At 39.3% G+C, this 23621-nt stretch overlaps 1 protein-coding gene across 2 annotated transcripts in view; it reads right to left on the bottom strand.

Moving 5' to 3' along the window:
- ZNF804B (zinc finger protein 804B) overlaps positions 1-6014 on the bottom strand; it is a 225169-nt gene extending 219155 nt beyond the window's left edge. Inside the window, exon 1 of one of the 2 annotated variants that reach the window (XM_064409444.1) lies at positions 5121-6014. In XM_064409444.1, the coding sequence (XP_064265514.1) occupies positions 5121-5477 (357 nt within the window). In that variant the 5' untranslated portion in view covers positions 5478-6014. The remainder of the gene's footprint in view (positions 1-5120) is intronic. The other variant, XM_064409452.1, reaches the window with a different exon arrangement.
- Positions 6015-23621: the final 17607 nt, after the last annotated feature.

Genomic DNA, 23621 nt, shown 5'->3' with positions numbered 1-23621 from the left:
TCTGCAGGAATGCTCATATATTCTCCAGCACAGTGGAGGCAGGAGGGTTGGTAGGAAACACACTCAGCCCACTCTGAGACACAAAGTACCAGGAATCAATGAGATCACAACCAGTTAGCAGGAGTGCCTGCCCTTGGTTTGTGTAAGGCAGACACCTCTGTAAGCCAGCTCCAAGCCTTCAGAAGCGTGCACAGAATCCCCCCTGGCAGGCAGCCACTTTTGCTGGAGGGAGCTGCCAGAGACTTTTGGCACAGGAAAGTGAAAGCACAATTTTCCATCTCCTTTACCATTTTCCCTTTTTTCTTTCCACAAAATTTTGTTAGTGCAGTTGGGGTTTTTCCCCCCTTTCCTTTTGTAGGACTGTTTATTAGAGTTTCTGGTTTATTATTGGCCCCTTTAGACTCTATTTCCTAACTTAAATTTTACTTTTCATGCATTTTCCTTGTAATGCTCCAGCATACCCTTCCTCCCTGCTTTCAGTGCTGTTGAGAGTGCAGTCACAGTGCTAAAGGATGCACAAGTTATTTGGTATTCCAGTAATCACTCAGATATATGGTGGCTCCTCCTATAACCTGCTGTCACCTAAACCATATTTCACATGGTATGCATGCACCGTGTCTAGCCTTTAAATTGCTTTCTGACAACTGTGCTTGGCACATGTTTGCCACTGACTGGTGGCAAACACAATACTGTCACTCTGTGGCAGACTTGGTTATGCCCGTGTTTCTAGCATTGATCTCAGGCAGACAGAGACAGCTGCCCATGCTGTGTCCCTCCCATTCTCTATTTACAGTCATTCATCCTCAGGCTCACTTAAGTTTTCAAAGTTTTGAAGTGCCTTGTGTTGTTGTCTGCTTCAGAGAGTGCTAAGGTGCCACTCAGTCCTGGCTATATTTGCTTTAGTGCTAAAACAGCTTGCTTATGGCTCAGTATCAACTCAACTGTCATTATTTTCAAGTACCTGCAATGTGCTTAATTAGAACTGCTGGAGCAGCCTCTGGACACTGGGTGAGAGCTGTGCTTTTTAAAAAGTAACTCTGTGTAACAGAAAAGCCTTTCCTGCCCCCAACAACCCAAAGAACTCAGGCAAGCACCGAGTGCAACACAGCAGCTGCTTGACAGCTTTATTTGAAAACAGCTTAGAGAAGTACATGAAAAATACTGTATTCAGCTGAAGCTGCAGGGAACAACGGAAGAAAAATAATTAGCCAAGTCAGAAATTGGCTAAGGCACTGGGTCTTCTGAGCCTTCTATTCCCTTCAAAATACAAAGGGATCTTTAAATACTGAGTAGTAAACGAGACTTTGTTTATATCTTATCTTTAAAAGCCACAGGAAGAACAGTGTACCCTAATAACATCCTTGGCGTAGAAATGATTCAGAAGCAAGGGGGCCATCTGCTGAATTCCCAGTACCATTTTCTGTTGCATCCTGGAAGTTTCTTTAAAAGTTTTGCAGGCAAGTCCTTTTCAGTGCCAGCTTTGCCACACTTGTGAAGTAAATCACAAATGGCAGTAAATCTCTGAGCAGGCTGGGCTGCAGGTGAGTATGACAGCATTGTCTATCATGACTTCAAAAAATAAAACCAGTGCACTGATCAACGTAATCTATTCAGGACTCAAAAAACCTTTAGACAATATCATCACTCTGAAGTGTAAGTAATATCTCTGTATCATAATGAATTTCCTTAAACAGCAATTTTCAGAAACAGAAAATTTGCTCATAATATGCTCCTGAATATAACTTTTCACATAAAATATAAAAGCTTAAAGCACAGATTCAGCTGTGCTTTAAAATGAGCAGCTTCCTTCATTGGCTTACTGTCCATTATCCTTAGTAATGTTGGCCTCATGTTCAAACTCAGCATTTCCTTCTCCACGTAACTCCATCAGACTCCACTGATAAAGGACTCACTGGTGACTGCTCCTAATTCCGCTCTTTCTGAATTCATCACTACTAATTCCACAATATTCACAGCTAGTCCCTTCTCCAATATGTAAAAGTGAGCAAAGGCAAGGTAAAATTTTTAAAGGATTTTATGACAACAGCATGACAAAATCGTTACATACCCAAAGTGTCTTATCCTTGTAGTTCTACATATCTTGTTCTCATTGGAACTGCTACAGCTAAAGGTCTCTCTGCATACCAGGAAGAAGGACCAGAATTGTTTCTGGTAGAATAATAGCAAAGTATGCTAAATAAATACTACATAAACACCCAGACTGAAAAAATCCTTGTTCATAAAACCATGAAATTTGATAAAGGTGTTTAAAATATTCACCACTGTTCTCATTTCTTAAAGCATAGCCTTAAGTCTACTGACATTTCATGGTCTGTTAATACAGAACACTTTAAATATAGAAAGGTACATATTATCCATTAAAGGCTACGCAGACTCATGCATAAGATCACTTATAGTGTACAAACAGAAGATTGTTTAATGGTACAAATGATAAAATCAAATCTTCAAGGCTGCTTCCAATTCAACATTTTAAAAATGACTGCAAGAAATAACTTGTATCATTCAAAGGTATAATCAGGAGGGATTAAATAACAGCACAGCACAGGGAATACTAATAAATGCCACTGGCCTAAGACTTCCTTCTTAAGTATAAGGAGAGGTCCCAAGTTTAACTCAATAGTTGGACAGTTTGTTTGCATTGTGTGGGGCACTTTTTCATGTTTAAAACAATTTTACTATCTCAGTCAATACTAAATCTCAATATGCATGACTCCCACATCTATAATGCAAAATGTGTCCAGGTGGTGTTTTTTGCTGTTCACTGTTACCAACTTTATGCACACTGATAAGGAAGAAGGATATGGTCTGGAAAGTTATAAATTTGTAGGCACATGCAAATTACTCACTGCTTTCAGTACTTAATAGCAAACTATTACCCTCTGTGCCAACTGAGCATTCTTTATTTATCTCCGAAAATCTGAACTTCTGTATCAAAATATGAAAATAGCCGATATAAACCAACAGTAAATTCAAAATATCAAACACATGAAAAAGTTACAAAGCTACAATTACTCAGCATTAATAAAACTTTATCATGCACCTTTACTCCCATGAGCTGTCCAACACTCCCTCTCCAAAGGGCTTAGCCTATGACCTCAAAAGCCTGACTAGCTTCAAAGAGTTGTCACTAAAAAGAAGGCAGAAGAAAACAAAGAAAAATTTTTAAAAAAAAATATAAATATATGTAGAGAAATAAATTTTTTCCCTCAAGAATTCAGAATGAAAGCTAAAGATTGCTAAAATTCAGTCCTTTCTGTATAAATGGCCCCAAAACATATAAAGCAGCAACTCCTGGTAATACAAATTTAGGAACCAAGATGTTCTGTCTTAGTGAAAAGTAATACGAAGTGTCCTTGATACTTTTTTCAAACTCTGGAAAGCTCAGATGAAAGAGCATTTCTACACAGTGAAAGAGACTTGAGATTAATTTTCAGCTTCATAGCTTTTTCCCTTTTCCACTAAACCCTAGATGGCTGCCTTAAGACTAAGAAGGCTCAATTGAAAACAAAATCCTTTTTAAAAAATACACCTTTAAATAATAAGGAACATGAATTTTCATTGGTCTTCTCTGTTACTTACATATTAACAAAAATTGCTCCCACCCACTAGCAGGACTATGACTACTTGTTAGTGAACCTGTGTTTAAAATGATTACTTGTTAGTGGAGTCAGACAAATTTATTCCATTAAGTATTCAGATGGAGGGGAGTGGTGTGCATACTCACTAGGCAGTTAAAAAGGGAAAGAAATTGGAAAGTGAAGGATTTGGAGCACAATATTCAGAGGATAGTATCTTCCCAGGCTTCTGATACTACTCGACTTGAACATTAGTTGTTTAAGTTCTACTAAATCAGAAGTATTTACAATTAAGCTTGTTCCTATTTTAGATCTTTGAGATCTTTTTTCCTTTTGACCTAATTTCAAACAGAGACCTCAGCAAATGTTGCCTGCATTTCAGGAGTGGGAAGTGGAAAGTGGATCAGCTCCATGGGTCAAAGAACACAAAGGCAGCTCAGCCAATGACTGATGGATGTTACCTGTGGCGCAGTTGTGTTACCCTGCACACGACAGACACAGCAGTACAAGGGAAGAACTCGCAAGTGCACTATCAGAGTGCTAGTGCACAACACAGAAGGGGTTTTGGAAGCATAGTGAAATATGTGTCATTTTTGTTCATTGGAAGTCAAGAAAGAGAAAGCAGACTTTAGCTCCCGTAAGGTATTTTAGGGTGCAGGTGTGTGGCGGGGCATTGCCGAAGCTCAGGGAATCCCACCAGCGGGCTCAAGGTGTCCCTGGTACTCGTGCAAAGCAGGCTGGATGGCAGGTCCGTACCCCTCCGTACGGCACACACCGACACCCGGCACGGTGACAGGCAAAGTTCGGTGGCGACTGCGGAGTTACGATGCCACAACCAGGGCGGAGAGGCGGAGGAGAGGCAGCGGGGCATCGTCGCCGCCTGGGCACCAGCGCGGTGCTCCCCGGCCCCGCTGTCCCCGGCAGCCCAGGACTGCCGCTGCCCCCACGAAACGCCTTCAGCGACTCACGGACACCGTCTAGGGCAGCTCGACGGGTCTGCAGTCCCCGCAGGACCGCCCCAAACTTCACGCGTGTTCTACCTAGACGTCGGTCTAGACAGGTAGCTCACAACGCGCCTTAGACAAACTCGCAAGTGCATTTTTTTGGCAGACGAATCCACAAGAACGATCGCTTCCCTCCTCCGCCGCGTCAAAACCTTGGACAAGGTACTAAACCGCGACACCTGGAGCCGACACGGCGCCTTCCCCTCTACCAGCCTCCAACTTCTCACCAAAGCATCACAAATTAACCTCTCCCCGGGCACGACTCCGGGACGCGGTCCACGGATGACCCCAGCTAAGCCGCAGCCCCCCCGCCCCATGCCGAACGCCAGCACCGCCCCCAGCCCCGTCCCCGCGGCCACTCGCAGGCGGCCGCCGACGGAGAAACTTTTCCGAGCCGCCCGGCGAGGCAGCGCCCACACCGGGGCCCCGCAGAGCGGGACCGAGCCGGCGCCCACGCCCCTCGCCCCCCGCAGCCGCGCCGGCCGCCCCCAGCGTGGGCATCCGCCCGCACCGCTCCTACCGTGCGGGGGGCAAGTGAGGGAGGGGGCGAGGAGGTGGCAGTTACCGGCGAGCGAGCGCCCTTCTTGCAGAGCGGTCCCCTGAAGACGCCTTTGATGCCGCGGTAGTGCCCGTTGCTGAGGTGCCGGGAGCTGATGACCAGGTAGCACGCCATGCGGGCCCCGCGGGCGGGCGGGCGCGGGCTGGGAGCGCAGCCCGGCTCCTCCGCGGCGGCGGTGCGACCTCCGCCGGAGCAGGAGCCCGCATGAAGGAGCGGGCGGAACCGCAGCAGCGATCTCCCTGCTCCCGTCTCATCCAGCGCCCGGGTGAGCGCTGCCAGCAGCAGGATGCACTGAAGGCGGCGGCAGCCGGAGCACATCTGAGAAAGCGCGGAGGCCAGTCCGCATGCTGCTCCGCGGGTGGGAGACGGGCCGGGGAGAAGAAGGGCAGAGAGCAACTTGCACAGTCCGCCGCTGCTACGGCCCTTCCTCCTCTCCCTCCTCCCCCTCCTGCTCAGACCAGGCCACCCGCAGCCGACATCCGGAGGGGAGTTTCTCCGCGGCAGCTGGAGCGGCGGCTGCTCCCCATGGCTGTCCCCAGCGCCGGGCTGGGCGGTGGATGCAGCCGCGCACGGTGCCCGCCGCCCCGCTCCTCCCGAGCGGCCGCCGCAGTCGGCGCTGCGCCTCGCCTCACCTCGCCGGGGGGGGGAGGCGGTGCGAGGGGGGCGGAGGAGGGGTAGGGTCGGAGCGGGGGCGGCGGCGGGCGGGAGGACATTGCCCCTCGCCGCCTCGGGGAGGGGAGCGACGCCGCAGCCCCGGGCGGAGCGGCCGGCAGCATCGCGGTGCTCTGACCGCCCGCCTTCTCTTCGCCCAACTTTCCCGTCCTCGCTGTCGGCAGGTAACGTCCCTTCCCCGCCCGCCTCTGGCTGCGCTTCCACCTGTCCCTGGCATCACCTCGCCCTCCTTCCACTCCGCTGTCCCGTGGGCTGTCCCGGGCAGGGGACGTGGACGCCGCGAACACTCGGCATCCAGGCGCGGTGCCCGGGCTGGCCCCGGACTGCGGCGGGGCTGTGTGCCGCTACCGGGCTGCCTGGACTTGTCTCCATCCTCCCCCCTGAAAGCGCGTGAATTGAGGTGCGTGGCGTCATTTACCACCTCAACGATTTACACAGAATCGCAGGTATGAAAATCTTCCCCCAGTAAATAGCTGGAACAGGTTGTTCCTCTCCCCTTGTGCAAGACGGAGGTGCGAGGTACTTCGGACCCACTTGTGCCGACTCAGTTTCTTCTCATCAGGTCACAAGTATCATGTCTGCTCTGCTGCTTGCTAAGTCGATAGAATAAATCAATAAATCACACTGCCTTAGTAGTCACCTGCAGATCATTCATTTCTTCGAAGTAGAATACTTTAAACTGTAGATAAGAATTGTTTCAGTTTTTTTCACTTAATCTCGTAAAAGCATATGCTTTCAGTTATTTAATGAATGAAACTGATAAGCCACAATCATTCTAATTTTAGATTCTCAAGAGCTTTTTTCTATGAACCTAATGAAAATAAAAGGAAAATCTCACAATCCACCAAACTGATAAAGAGACCATGACAAATCAAATGTTATTTTTTGACTGTTTATGTAACTTGGTGTTGTACACTCCTAGTATGCAGCATTGTATAGTGTTTCACATATCATATTGTTTTACTACATGTGTGTATATGTATGTATGTATGTATATAAAAATCGTCAAATATATTATTATATATTTTATCAATAAATATATTAACACTGTTATAAAGAAAACATAATAATTCTGAATTTTGAATAACCAAAGATGGAAGTAATATATTATGAACATCCATGTGTTAACCATCATACAGTGTTTTGCAATGTAAAAAAACATTTAGATGGGGGTCAAATTAAGCTGGTAAAATTGAGGTGCAAAATAAATGAAAGGACTTGGCTCTTTGCATTATATGAGGTTGAGCTGTGGGACTCCTTGCCAAAGGGTGTTGTGGATCACAGATTAAACAGTCTCATGCATCAGTACAGATCAGGCTTTGAAGCCTGGTAGTAATACAGTGCCTGTAAAAGACCTCTGGAGGACTTTTCTCAAGGAAGAAATTGCATTGTAAAGTGGAGTTTGAGAAATTGTGATACTGTACTGATAAAAAAAAATAGTAGTCCACTGTTAATTTGGTGGTGAAAAGAAGCTTTTATAATTTCCTCCTACAAGTCACAGAAGTCACAGCTATGTGAGTGACTTGAAATTTATTCTTGTTGGCATATATATTTTCAGTTCTTCCTGAAATAATTCCTCTGCAAGCCTGTTAAAGATAAAAGTATTATCTTCACTTTGAATTTTGGTCTGCAGCTTAACTTTCTGACTCTGCACTGAATATGTATCTGGAAGTAAAGACAAGCACCTTTTCTCTTTGGCAATGAAATGAACTTCCAAAAACTTTGCTTCTCTGTGATGCAGCTGTTGTTTCTCAGAATAGAAACTGAATGAGAATTTACATCTCATCTCAACAGTTTGCATAGAGATCTCTGCTCCTTTTCTGCTGTGAAGAGACATGAAAAGTCCTTTGCTCCATGAGGCTACTGATGCTCTGTTACAAGGTGAGGGAGAGGGTGCAAAGGACCCAGGCCATGTGCATAGGGAGATGCATGATGGTGTGTTGCAGCCCTGTGGTCAGACTGGCCATGTCACCTGCAGAGGAGGTTCAGCACAAGCTGAAATGGTGCAGGGGCTTTGCTGTAGATTTAAAGGACACTACTTTCCTCCTTAAACTTACAGAGTCTTCCCCAGCTCATTTACTAGTATTGTGAGAAACAGAATTTATTTTCCCCTGAGTAGACTGCACCGTATTCATTTTATCCTGCTGAGGAGGATGATGTGCTCAATTGACCCTGCTGTGAAAAGTAGAAGTCATTTTGGGCTCCCTTCACTTTGCAAACTCAGGGGAATAGTTACTATGACCACCAATCTAATTTATAAATAATCTGTAGGACGCAAGCCTGAGAAAATGAGATTAAGTGTCATCAAATTGAACAGTTAGTTATTAATTATATCACTTCCCGAACATTCCCCAAAGTCTCTGGAGATGCAGCACCTTCTTGTCTTTCATCACAGGTCATGTAGAAATATGAGCCTTAACTATTAGTACTTTCATCTGGGTCCAATCCTTCACTACCTTAGATCTCATAAAGTAATTTTCAGCTGAGCACAGTGGATGTAAAATACTACCTTTCAGAACATTATGCTTTCTTTGCAGAAGTGTTAGTGACTTTTCAAGATGCAAGGAAGTAAGAGAAGCAGGCCAGCTGTCAGTAGGAGATGATGATTAGAATAATGAAAGGTTCTCCAGTTCATCTATCCTCTCAGTTTACAAACTTTTTTTATTATTAATAAAGATTACTTAGCATTTATTGTGCCCTCCCCAAAAAACTCCCTAAGCATTTTCTAATTATTCTTTGTAGGGATTGTCCTTATTGCACAATGCGGTGTCTAAATTAAATATCCATCCTAGATATGAGGATGCCAGTTCTGATATAAATATTCTCTGACCATCAAAACTATATTAATGCACTCATATTCATTTTAATGGTGAATTCATATGTTTCTTTGCAGCGTTAGACAGTACTATGTAGAGATACCATAAAACCTTGTCTGCCTTGTGAATTTTATTTAAATTGTAATTCAAGTGTTGCTCCTGATCTGAGTTCTACCTGCACACATAGTCCATTAAACTGATATTCTCTGCTGTATAGATTAAACACTACAGTTAGTTTGATTTGCCAGCTGCTAACCTAAGCATTCCTCACTGTGGTTACAGGCTAGATCTGCTTAAGGGCCTGAGTTCTAAAAATGTTTTCCACAATCCTTTTGGTGTGCCTAGAAAGAACAAAGACAACCTTCCCCATGCCTCCAGATATGAGAAAATTCAGAGTGCATGTAAAACGTCTTCTGGCACTACACCTCTAGAAATTTTACTTTCACAAGCAAACAAGGACAGAAGGTGTGTAGACACACAGCTTGAGTACTGTTTCACAGTCTGATTATTCTCACTTAAGTTAACACATTTTCGAATGTAGAAGAACCCAAATTAACCCTGCAGTAAAAACATACTCTAATACGGATGTGATTTTTACAGGTCTTCCCCACAGTAGAGAGGGAGGGAAGGAAGAGGGGGAAATCAAAATCTTGGCAAGGCAATTCAGGTGTGAGAACACACAATGAGGTTCCTGAGATATAACAGAAAGGTTTTAGTAGTGTTACAGTATATTCGGACATAAGGAAATTTTAAAGCTGTCAATTAAGCCCTGGAAATATATGTCCAGGTCTTTGGTCTAAACTAAATTTCCCTTTACTCTGTTTCCCTAAACCATACATCCAGCCTCTCACTCCTCTCCATTCTAGTGGTCCGTAGCTACAGCTAATTCCTCTGGATTCACATGAAAAATGAACTCCTGCCCCACTGAAACCAGTGACACTTTTTGAGGTTGACAGAATCAGAGTTTCTTCAGAAACTTTCAACTGTTAAGCATGTTGATATATGCTAAATAACCTTAAATATATGATTACATTAGTTGTCCTGTTATTCTACTTTAACAAATAATTTAATATCCCAAAAGAGTCAATTGTTTGAAAGTTAGAACCATGTATTAGAAATAGTCAACATTTCTGTGGATCACATGAATAAATTTTAGTCCGAATATTTCATTTATTTTTCTTAGTGAACCATATTTTGGGAATGTTTTGTGAAGTTTCATTCTGGTGGATGTAAATAATACAAGGTAAGCTGGTCTGCATAAAGCTTTGTTTTGTTTTCAGTGAAATGGCAGCTTCGAACCTCTGTTCTTTTTTTCCCCCAGAATCTTAAAATACAACAATTATATTTTTTCCTGAAATAAGTAATAAAAAAATCTTCTCTGTATCTGTCTTTATTTCATCAATTCATTTAGGGTATTTTGGTCTTTTCCTATTTTATTCCATTTGAAGTAATCGTAACACTGCTTATCCAAACATCTTTAATCCCAGACTGATTATTTTAACCTAAATAGTTACATTTGTCCTTCAAATCACTTATGTAAGCAGCATTCTGTTGCACAGAAGTTGAATCTGTCAAAGTTTATATGCTTAAAGCATTGATGGTTAAATTATTCTGCTCTCTAGTCTGTGCAGAATCAATGGACACCATTTTACTTTGGATGGAGCTTTTTGGAACATCTTAAGTCCTGAGCAGTTACTTTATAGTCTACAGCTTGCTATTAATTCTGAAGCCAGCAAATACAGCATGGTGGTCAAACCAAAGTGTGTGTGTCTACATCAGTGAAGAGCAGTAAATCATGCCCTACTTTCCCTATAGGCTCATGCACCACTGGTTTTAAGAAAGTCATATAGTTGAACAAGAATCTCATTCTCACTCATGATTCATCCTTACTCTGACTTTACTTAGATACACCCTTTATGTGACATTCAGCAGCCCCTCTATTACTTTCTCTATCATTAAAAAAACAATATATTGTTTCCTTTGGAGTTATTGTGATAATTACTCAATACTGTCACTACAGTCATAAAGAAGAATGTTAAGTATTACTAGTACTAGGCTATCAGGAAAACTGCTAATTTCATAATCAGTTAAAATATGCAATAAATCTATTATTTTCAGAAGGTTGCTGGACATGCCATTCACTTAAATCCATAGATCAGTTACGCAAATAGGACTTTACCCTGAATTAACAAAAGCTCAGTATCTCCAAAGTATGTGTCCAGTTATGTAAATATATGTTCCATTGTCTATTCAGAAATAGTATCCATTGGTTTATTCTTATTGTTAGCTATAATCTTCACCTATATTAGGATGGATATGGATGGATATAGAAAGAATAATGACAAGTAGCTACTGTTATGAAAATTATATAGCAGAACACCAATTCTGTTTTGGTAACAAATCCTTTTCTTCAGGCAGATGATATATGGAAGAGATGAAGATGTAACAGTGTGTTCATACACTTGCCAATTTATTATATTTGTATAAATATTTAATACATCAATCTCTTTCTAAAGGAAAAATATGGTTTGCATTTCCAATCTTGTAGTTTTGTTAGATTTTTTTTCTGCTGAATCCTATCAAAACTTTTAATTAACTGCTAGACATCTACAAGACAGGTCATTTGTGGTTTCTGTTGCTTGTTGATGGTTAACAGACTGATCTCCTGAGGTTAGCACTGTATGTGCTAGTGGCTTTAAAATCTAAAAGGTGAGTAAAGTTACTGCGTTTTTGTTATTAGGGATCAGAATTTAATATTAACTGAAAAACAGGTATCTTGAATTGTTTTTCAAATAATGTAAAGTGATAGAAAGTACTGCCTAAACTCTCCATAGGTACCCATGACATCCACAGCCAGTGGGGCTGCTAGCATATGCTTCAGCCATAGATACATTAGTTTTAATAACTAATATAACCACAGCCATCAATCCCTTTTTCAACTCATTTAATTCCAAGGGCAACAGTAATGAAGCAGCCTAGAAACAGGAGAGGATGCTCATTGCAAAGGAATGATGAAGGCAGCTTCCATCAAGTGGTTATTTCCATTCACATCTCCTTACTCCCAGTACTGTCTGCAAAAGTATTTTTCTTGCACTTCCACAAGTAACATTCTTACATGCTTGACCTGCTGTGTACAAATTCACAACACCTCAGTGATATCCACAGACAATTCCAGCTGGGCAGGTTGCTGTCACCCTTTTTGTCTGGCGCTAACATTGCCATAAGTCACCCAGAGAGACTGTCAACACATACGTGTTACTTTTTAATCTGGCTCCATCTTCAGCCTTTGAAATCTATCAATTGGCATAAGATCATGTAGAGTTTACAAAGGACTCTTAAGTCATATTTTTCAAGAGGAAAACTCATATTGCTTTTTACGAAGTAAAAGAGAATTCCCTTTTCCTTGGGAAAAGAGAGTCAAGGAGGAATTATGAGATGTCAGAGAAGTTGGATGAAGATCAGTGATCTGGGAGCTCTAAACATTCTGATAATAAGAAGTAAGTGGCAAGTAACTACAACGATCTTCTCCATGTAGAGGGCCACTTAATATGGTAGTTCACTAAGCCATTCCAGATACAAAAAAATAAAAGAAGATGGCAGCACATTGGCATAACTTCATAAAAATTAAAAATATATATAAGTTCTGCTTGCTAAGAAATAAATAGATATAAGTTCTACTGAACTGCAGCAATAAAATACATTGTTTTATATATGTATATAAATACATTGGGTGTATATATATATATATATATATACACACATGAATACATTGGGGTTATATATATATTTATATATATCTATAAAACATATAAATTTTATCTATATTACATATGGATTATTTTGTAGATATATAAATGTGTCTAGTGCCCATATATTAATGGAATAATACAGATATTTAAATGCTTTAAATGTCAACACCTATAACAACTTATTTCCCGTGCTGTTTTTCTTTTTTACCACTTCAGCAAAGTGACAATTTATTCTATTATTTTAGGGAGCTTAGTGACAGGGAAGTGTTTTAACAGTCTTCAGCAAAGCAGTACAGAACTTGAGTCTGAGCTGTTCTCACCCATTAAACCACTGTACTACCTAAGGTATCTCAGATCTTCATGCTTGCATGGAAGTATTTATCATGCACTGCCACAAGACAGTTAGTATATATCCTGTATATATCCTGTTGCCAGTATTTCATCATCTGCCCACATTAATACTTCAGCAGGCAACCTTTTAAAAAGGCTCTAAAAATTATATGAAAGGTGCAGAAGAAATTTCAAACTGACAGCATTTGTCAGCTGGAATCCTCTGGAACTCAGGAGTCCCTCATGTCATTAGGTATCTATGAAGCAACAGTACTTTTTAAGACTGACGCCTACATACTTTCTCTAAAATACACAAATACTAAGAAGTTTTTGAGTGTGTTATGGCCTATTTTTGTTCCTTAATAAGTTTAAATATTTCAAGAATTCTGTAAAATCCATCCAAGTAGTAGCAAAATTTCTCTGTATCTTAAAATTGCTAATATTGATGTAATCACATTAATTTCAGTGATAATTAATAATAGAGAAAGGAAATATGCAGTAAAATCAAAAGGTTAAGTTCACTCCTTTGTAAAAAGCTAGCAAAAGAATTGCATGTGTCCTTCTTCCCCCATGATATCTCCTAAACTGTCTCAGGGGCTTGCTGGCACCTGCAGAGGTATGGATGTCATCTGATTTCTCCAAAGTATGGTATCTAGCAACTTGCTTATGGTCAAAAATGTCACAGTTTTCTGTGCAGAAGTAAAATAGATGTTTGTTTCAAATATAAATTCAATCTCTATTTTTGCAGTCATTTGGTGTTCTAATTATAACAATCTAATTTGTAAACAACACATGCTGAGGTTTGGCAGTGAATTTCTGATGAAACACAGAGTACAAATTTTAATTACATACAGTTCTAATACAGTGAGCACTGCAGCATTTCTGTCATCTTTGAAATGGTAACAAAATGTAAAAAAAGTTTTTTGAAATATGAGCATGAAGGTAATGAGATCAATAAATGTCAGCTAGAAAAAATAATCACAACTCTAGAGACTCACTAACCTTTCTACAAATTCCAGAAATAATAGACTAGTCTGGAAGAAGAATCTTTAACAATGGGAAACAGATATCATTATAAGGGGGAAGCAAGCCAAAGACTGCTGAATAATACCAGAAGCATTGCCTTTTAAGTAAATGAGAGAAAAACAATGAATATTTTTGCTTTTCTTCCTGTGATCCTCACCAATGCACTTTCCTTCGCACCTTCCGTTTTTGAGAGTGAAATACAACACAAACACCTTTGTAAACCCAGAGCCGAAATGTGAAATGTGGCATAAAGTGCAGTAAGTGACCATGGTTTCCAAACTGATGGCCTGATCCTTCTCTTGGGCAGACAGGAATGTAAGAGTTTTCATTGGCATCCATATAAATTCCAGATACTTAACACCAATGATTTGGTGGTGTATGGTTTCTAGATATAATTTATGCAAACCCAGAGCTTAAGCATGAATTAATTCAAGACAAGAAAATTTGTGTGCTACGTTTTAATGCCCCCTGGTAGAATCTAACTTCTGTAAGAGAAAACACAATTCATATGTGAAAGATTAGGTAATATTTGAAAGGATAATGTTAGTATTTTAATTTTTTTTAAATTAAAAATGCAAAAGACATTGAACCTGAGATGAAAATGGAAGAGAATAAAATACTTTGTCAAATCCATCCAGATGGGGATTTTATTTTTTTTGAATGACGCATACAATTTTCCTGAAAACATATAAACATTTTATGAAGGATATGCAAAATGTACTAAGGATTTATGCATATAAAAAAACTTCTTTTAGGTAAACTGACTTTTAAAAAAGGGACATAGAGATAACATGGAAAGCAACTCTTATTTTATTGTGATTTTTTCCCCACAAGCATTGACTAAACATTTTTGGTTGTGGATATCAAAAAATGGTGGGCTGAGACTGGGATCCAGAGTCCACTCAGCAAATGTGTACCATTTTTTAAATGATGATTTTCAAATTGTAACACTGGTGTAAAAGCAGCTGGAAATATTAGCAGTTTACATTTCACCATTCAGGTGCTAATCTAAAGTAATAAATATAAAAGGGCTCCATGTAGAACATACAAAGTATTGCAAAGTCACCATTAACTTTTATGATCAAGTTTCTACTTTCTATCATTCTGTATGTCCTGTTAAAATTAAAGGAACTGAAAGACCAAAGTGCTTTGAAATTCTGTCTCATTACACCACGCACACATATTTTCTTCTTTGTTGTGTTTCAAACTGCTCTTTTGAATCTGATTGTTCATTTCTATATGTGTGCATATAAACTTTTTTACACTTAACATTTTACATATATTCACATGTATGTAGTATTTTGCATATTTAAATGTATTTATGTAACATTTTGCAGGACTGGAGTTCTTGGAGGTAAATAGCTCTGCTGCTAATGTGTAACACAATATAAAGTAGCAGATACCTGTGATGACTGCCTGGGGTTTTTTTCCTTTCTCAGCACAGAGCTAAAGAAACGTGTATTATGAAAGCTGGTAGTTGAGGGCCACTCCAGGAGCACAAACTGGATTTCAAGTCAGTTTTGTTGAACAGAACTTCGCTTAAGTGTGCTGCAGCACTAGCAATGTAGAAATGCAGGAAGGGGAGGATGGAAGTTTCCCTGCTCCAGCCACCCTTGGCTGTGGGAGCCATCAGATGCCTCACGAGTGAAGTTGATGCTAAGAGACCATGCATGTATTTAATGACAAAGGAACAGACCAAAGTCAACAGCAGGTGCTGGAAACAGGTTGAATCCAGGTAAGGAAGAAGGTTTCAGCCTTCAGAAAAACAGGAAAAACAGGCAGGTTATGTTATGTTTCAATTCCATCACCCTACAAAGCCAAAACTCACATAGGAGCTGTGTACAGGGAGGCCATGGAATGCAGCTGTGAGTAAGAAGCTATGGTTCAGGATAAAAATCTTTTCAGACTGTGATTTTAAATGAAATTACTTTCAATCAAACCAATTTTTGCCTCTAAAGGCTTTGCTGTAGCACACCCTTCCCTTGCTCAGAGCGAGCTAAAGTAAAGCAAACTGCAGAGAGATGCAGAAGTATCCTGCATGCAGCAGGGCAGAAGAATGGCAGGCGAAACTCAATGCCAGTAAACACAAAGAGGGGAAAATAAAGTACACACTTATTGGTTGATCACCTATTGTCACACCAGGAAGAAACGTTAAAGTTCCTGGATAGGGCTATACAAAAATGCCAGCTCATTGCACAGCAACAGTCAAAAATGCCAGTCTGATGTTAGAAACTGCAAGGAAAGCATTGAAGAACAAAAGAGAAAACATTTCAACACATTCTGCTCTAAAAGAAAAGGGGAACTAGGCTGGGACTGGAGAAGCACAAATGGTGCATGAGCTGAAATGTGGATTAATTTTTCCAATTTCTCTGTACAAAGAAGTATAACAAAAACATTTTGAGGAAGCAAGCTTAAATTAAACAATAAGAAAATTTCTTTGCGCAATCCATCATCATCCACCATTATGAATTAATGAGGTATGTCAGCAAAAAATATAAATTGAGTCAGTTCTGTTCCTGCTATTGAGGAGAAAAGGTTTAAATGCAAGTATCAAATTAAGAGGTTCCTAAACCACTGATTTGATAGAGACAGTATCTCACAGAAGAGCACAGATAATTTTAAATTTTCTTGGTTTATGGTAGTTTTCTTTCATGACCATGGCCAGAGATAAAATATTGGACATCGCAGCATGGAAATTTTTATGTTTTTAAATTAATATGCAGTTATAATTTTTGGTCCAAATTATGTGCTACTCCTTCTGTGAATACTGGTTAGAATTACCATTTAAGTGACTTTGACAGGCTGAAAACAGAATCTGTCAGAAATCCTATGAAGCTCACCAGTGACAAAAGCAGCCAGTACACAGTAATCCCATCCAACCACACAGAGTGGAAACCAAAAGGCTGAAAAAGACCTCTGCAAAAAAAGACCTGGAGGTCCTGGGGAAGAAAGCTGAATGGAGTCAGCAGTGTGTCCCCGTGGCAATGAAGAGTACCAGCATTCTCCTCTCCAAGCAGGACTGTGGGCAGCAGGTCAATGGATGTGATTAATTCCATCTACTCTTCTCTTATGAGACCACACTGAGTACTGTGCCTAGTTCTGAACTTCCCAAAATAGGCAAGAATTTAATATACTGGGGTAAATCCAAGGCAGTTATGGTACTGCAGCTCACTGGGCAGAATGAGAGGGTGAGGGCACTGGGTATGGTGACACTAATGATCTGGATCTGTCCTGTAAAACAGGGCACTGCTGGGATAGCTCAGTACAAAGTGGGAGGAATTTAATTTCTGGCATCCAGCTGACTTGCCTGCTAAATGTCTCACTTTGTGCATTCACAGCACACAGTATCTTAGTGATAGAAAGACAAAAAAAAAACCAAAACAATGGAAACAAAGCAGAGAACAGACTTTCATCTGATAGCCCAGTGCAGGTATTTTAACTGTGTGCAGTGGCTTCCAAAAGTGCAGACAGGACCAGTGATAAGCTAGGTTTTGGACAGTTGTAAAGTGTTTGTTCCTGAACTTGAAAATAATTTCTCTTTTCAGATTCGATTTTTTTCAAATTACAAAGTTTATCTTTAAACCTAAAATACAGACAGTACACACACATCCTCATTCATACTCATAGTCAACTATGGCAGTGGAAAACTGCTTAGATATTATACCTTCAGGAAACAAATCTTTTACAAATGCATCAGAATTATGGTAATTGGAAGTTTCCTCTGTATCAGGCATTCATAAAAATTAAATTCCTCAATGCCTAATTACAGCTACTCATTGAAAACATTAGTTCTCCCTTCACAGAGGGACAGTACCTTCCCCATTCCTTAGGGAGGACAACTTCCCCTGCTATTTCCTGTAAGAAACAGGGTTTCTGCATGGACAAGGAGGACTGTCCCACATGGAATGCCACATGGAGGTAAACAGAAATCACACTGAACTCCCTGAAGGACCTGGAGCCATGATCCAGTCTGGATAGATCTATATTACCCTAGTGTTGTCAGATGTACTTTCTTGCAGGTAGCGTTAAAGATCTGTTTCTCCAGTTCACCACAAGATGGAGGTGCTGTCACTCAGAATCACTCATTAAGGAATCAGGAAGATGGTGGGTATTGTTCAACAGGCACTGTAAAATTTTATGGATGTATTTAAGAAAGTAATAAAAAATAATGCTATGCAACAGTGACATATTATATTATTAATTTATTTTAAACCAACTGTGTAATGACATAGCCAACTATCTTTGAACCAGTTTTATTTAAAAATGCAGCTTCACATTTGCATTTGAATTACTGAAAGCTGCAGATACTGTTTTGAATCACATTATCTGTTGGAAGTGGAGATGTCTGATAATTTTCTCCGAAAGCATATGAAGTGATGGCTGTCAGAGTCAGATGGGTGCCACCTTCTTGCATATAATATCCTGATATGATCTTTCCCTATATTAAACCTTCTGGAACTTATTGTCAACAAAAATAAAGTATGTTTTCATTTATAACAAATACAGGTCTGGTTGTTCTCAGAGGCACTCACCCTGACCCCCACCAGAAAACACAGGAGGATATTTGCCACCAAAAGGCTTTAAAATTGCTTATTAAGCCATGTTTATAGTATTATTCACTTTTTTGGTGCTGAAGGAGAGACAAATAAAGGAGACAAATAAAAGCCCTCATTTCACCTTTTTGCATGAGCCTAGCAGACCATGGACATGAGCTCTTCCTCTCAGCCAAAAGCTCAAAAGCTTTATCCCTTGAGTATCCATGGACAGGTTCTTATCCTATGCTTTCTTCTTTTATTTAAAACTTCAAAGGAAAAAGGTTAATTTTTTCCTGCAGCTTCCTTTTTTTTCCCCCTCACATCTTTTTTACTGATTATTTTGCTGTTTTCAGGAGAATTTGAAACATAAGTGAAATAAGTGAAATTACATAAGTAAGGTCTACCTTACTTTACAATAACATAGGCATGGAAACAGTCAGAAAGAAGAGACTATGAAGGAAGACCTTGATACTTTTGATGTTCAGTGATGCTATGTTTGCATTGAACAAGTTTGATAACATGGAGAAGTGAAAATCTCTTTAGAGGTACTGTTAAAGCCATGGACAAACCATGTCTAGGACCCACTCTGCAAATACTGACTTAATCTGCACATCACTCCTTTGCTGCTTGGAGCCACCATCTATTGGCTGCATGGTTTGTGTGATCACAGTTTACTTGAGTTTATTTGTTCATTTATTTATTTATTTATTTAAACAGATTCCAAAATTTGAAAACACGTAAAAAGCTCCCTAATGTAAAAGAAGCCAGAGGAACAGTAAGAACCATGAGGAGGAACTGTTGTAGGCAGTACCTTAAGACTGAGCAACTACTGCATGTCTTCACTAGTGAGGATGAATTAAATTTGAAATTCCTAATGTACTTCTCACTGTATATGAAATAATGGATGCTGTTTTTCTGTAGAAAACAAGTATACATAGGAAATTGACATCCTATTTCATATATCATTATAGAGCTGTTGTAGGATCCACATAATCTTTAATTTTCAATTGGTTCTTTATGTGAGGTAAATGTGAGGTAAATTGCCATATGTATAGCTAACAAAAGTGATATTTAGGGAATAAAAAGAAATAACAATATATCAGATTTCAGTTGTAATACACATAATATTCAAATATCAGATTGTTGGTGAGCAAGTTTATGACTTAACTCATACCATAAATACTTCAATTTAATTTCTCTTAAATCCAAAAAAATCCAGAAAATAAACAAAATCCAGAAAGATTAACTGAGTTTCTAACTAAAATTCTGCATAGTTCATTGCTGTCAGAACAAAATATTTCAAATTAAAATGTGTCCTGCCTGGGCATTGAGGTTGGACTAGAAAATACCCAGAGGTCACTTGCAACCCCAACTGTCCTGTGATTCTGTGTTCTGACATATTGAATAATTTTTCAGTCTAGAAATACTTGTAAAATAACTTAGTCAAGCAGAGTCTGTATTTATTAATTTTTAAAATATTTTCAAAAAATAACCAAACTGAGACAGAGAAGTTTATAAGTGCTTCCCGTCTCTAAACTTACAAACCACAGTTAACAACAAAAGGAGCATATATTGAAAATATTTTAACATTATAGGCTCTGTGCTGTGTAATTATGAGGACATTCTTCATCACAGCTGATTTTTACACAATACATTTTCAACATTGCTGCTTTTTTTAAGAAAGTAGTTGGCAGAGATCTTTTTATGTTGCTTAGAAGAAAGCACAAAACATAACACTGATTTTTGATGGGCAGATGTTTGCTGTAGTTCCTTATTTGAAACTGCTGGCATATAAATGTATTTACAGCAGCAAAGAAGGCAAAGATGGCTCTTGTTCAGGTGCTGAATACAGCCACTGTGTCTTCTCAAAATTCTTCTTGGTATATGCTGATGTGTTTTACCACTGAAATGTTGAAGAGGCTCAAGAAGACCACTCATGCAGCAGCAAGACCTGAAATAAATGCATCCTTTTGTGTTCTGTAATTGAGTGGTTAACAAAAATACATGTTTGATTACAGATATGGCAAGTAGTTTATTAATCCAGTCATTTGAGAATTATAAATTCCTAGATCATGAGTATGGGCATGGGTATATAGTTGAGAATAAGACTGCTATGGTTTTGATTGTTCCCATTAATTATATACCATGTGTTTTTTACAACAAGATTTTCATTCATTCTAAATTGAGGGTTAGTTCTGAATTGAGGATTTTATTAATTAAATTCTACTGATAAAGATAAAATGCTAGACAATTAGGGGAAGACAAGATATTCAGATTTATTTATATCCTACCTAATGCAAATGTGAAGGTTCTTCTATTCCACATAAATATGCAATCACTTCCTTGAAACTTGCTAAGCTGTCTGCATCAGCAGTTTCTCATGAGTTATACAACTTGCTCATCTTCGAAAAAAAATGCACAACCTCCCTTTCACTTTCAAAAAACCCCACACTAATATAAATTTGCAGCTCCTGGCAGCCATAGGTGAGCATCAAACAACACAAGGTACATAATTACAGTTTTTAATGCTTGAAGAAGTCAGCTAAATCTTAATGTTCTTTCCCATTTTTATTCAGTTTTCAATAGAAGTTCCTATAAACTTAATCCTAAAAGGGTTTAAGGAATAATGAATCAACACTGGTCCATTTTTAGGAAAGTGAAAAATACAGTATGTGATATTGAAGCAGTGGTCTTTCTATAAATTAATTTTCTTTAATTGTGAATGAAACAAAATATTTCATTTCTTTGGGAAGTTGTATCTTTTTAAAATTAACTTGGTCCAAAGCAAAACAAGTCTTTCATTTTGTCTTTTTTTGGGGGGGAAGGAGAGGGCACTGTAGAATGGGAGGGGAGGTCAAATTTCAGTAACATGTATTACACATTTATTACTTTTTTAAATATACATAAACTTTCTGCTGAAAAAAATATTTGTTATGTTCCACAAAAATTTTTGTACTGTGTTGTCCAGCTCAAGTTATTTCACCAGCAGTAATCCAAAATGGAATTATAGATCCTGTGGATTTCTTTTATTGATTTCTTTTTTATTACTGCTACACATTTATTGTAATTTGAGACACAGTTTAAAATATCATGCCACTAATATTTTTCTTAGTTTTTAAAGGTCAAGAGATTGATGTCTTCATCTGGAGATAGTTTAAAAGTCTTTTCTTTACCACATCTCTAAAAGAATAGGATTTACATATCATCCTTTTATTCTGATGCATCTCTGAAAAAGATATGGCATCCCTCTTACATTTTACATAAGTAGGATAAGAAAGATTTGGTACTTTTGTCTGAATTCTGTTTCGGTTACAATAGAAAAATAACGCTTAGAATTAATATGGGAATAGAGTCAACATGAGACCAGCTTTTGATTTTCAGAAAATTCTGTTAATTCCTATGAAATAAATAAAAGTATCAGTGCAAAGTAAACATGGGAGATAATTCAAGAATGATTTTAACTTAGTAAACTCTTTGAAAGTTTGTTAGATTCTGTGTCTGAAATCCAGAGACTGATATTAAAATTACTTATTGAAGGAGAAAGATGAGATCTAAAGGGCATAAGGTTATAAAGGAAGAATACAGAACACACCTCAAGACCTTTTTGTCCCAGAGCTACAGCTGAGAGCAGCCAGGAAAGGAATGCACAGACCTCTGGCACTGCCCCTGTGGAAACCTGGATATGTTGCACACACACTCCAAGGGAAGGTGCCAAGGGCCTCCTGAGCTCGCCTACTGCAAATGAAGGAATCACAAGACACTCTTTGAAGACCAATTATTGCAAACTTTAATATAATTAGCATTTACAGAACTCATTTGACAAAAACATGCTACATACCATTCCAAAAACAAAGAGCATTATTGGTTTTGAGGCTTATATATCTTTAGTGTTAGTTAAAGAAATATTTCAGTGCAAAACCAGGCATGTATTGCTACAGTTTTGCTTGGGCACATTCACTGAGCCTTAATACAATTGTCAAGATGACCAAAGCCCTTGTCAAGAACATGATGCCACTGTGTTAGGCAGCTCAACAGCTCTTTGATTGTGCAGGTTAGATCTCTGCTTTACTCACATTGACAGTAAAGTATCATTATGTGGTGGGTACGGATTTATTTACACTTTATAATGAGCTTTTAAAATTAAGTGGTTATTCACAGTATGCAGGAGTATTTTGTATTTTGAGGATTTAAAAGGCAGTGTGCTGATAAAGATGAGAGCTGTAGACAGTGCTGGTGTTGTTTTTTTTTTCCTGAAATAGAAGTTCTGTTGCAGAAATAGTTCCGTCTTATTAAATTGCAAGATATCATCCTGATTTAAATTAAGCAGCAGTGTCAGGAAGCCTTCTGCCTGAAGAAGTCATGCAATATTAGTAGTGCCACAGGAGGGTTTTTAATTTGTGTGTTACATCATTAGAATATGGTGGTTTCAACTTGGGTAGAGTTAATTTTCTTCATGCTGGCTGTCATGGAGCTGTGTTTTGGATTTGTGCTGAACATGGGGTTGATAATATAGAGATGTTTTTGTTGTTGCTGAGCAGAGCTTACACAGAGCCAAGGCCTTTTCTGCTTTTGGTACTGCCACAAAGGCAATGGAGCTGGGAGTGCAGGGAGGGGACACAGCTGGGACAGGTGACCCAAAGTGACCAGAGGGGTATTCCAGACCATGTGGTGCCATGCTCAGTATGTAAAGTGGGAGGGAAGAAGGAGGAATGGGGGGAAGTTTGGATGATGGTGTTTGTCTTCCCAAGTGACTGTTACACGTGATGGGGCCCTGTTCTCCTGTGGATGGCTGAACACCTGCCTGCCCAAGGGAAACAGTGACTGAATTTCTTGGTTTGTTTTGATTATGTAAGCAGTTGCTTTCTCTATTAAACTGTTTTTATGTCAACATATTTCTCTACTGTTTGCTCTTCCAAATCTCTCCCCAGTCTCATTGGTGGGGGAGCAAGCCAGTGGCTGCCTGGAGCTTGGCTGCTGGCTGGGGTTAAACCACTACATCCAGTAACTGTGGTAGGACTTTAGATCACTTTTTTTTTTCCCCAAAGTAGTCTATTTGGGTTTCTATGCATAGTCAAGCAATGTTGGAAAATATACATTTTTATAAAATGAAAATTCTCAAAGGTAACCAGTAATTCTTTAGACTGTTTTCTTCAATTCTGTCAGGTAAAAATTATTAATATGAATATTAATGAGATTAAAGTGGCTCTTGTATGTGCTTTGCAAAACCAGAAAATTAAGGGCAGAAGCACTGTCTATGTGATTCCTCCTACAGAAAAGGAATTACATTAAAGAGAGGATCTCCCAAATAAAGAAATAGTAAGAAAATGGCTAACA

The sequence above is a fragment of the Passer domesticus genome, chromosome 1 (assembly GCF_036417665.1).
Source record: "Passer domesticus isolate bPasDom1 chromosome 1, bPasDom1.hap1, whole genome shotgun sequence".
Taxonomy (NCBI): Eukaryota; Metazoa; Chordata; class Aves; order Passeriformes; family Passeridae; genus Passer; species Passer domesticus.
The sequence above is the reverse complement of the archived record's forward strand: the minus strand, read 5'-3'. Positions and strand labels throughout refer to the sequence as shown.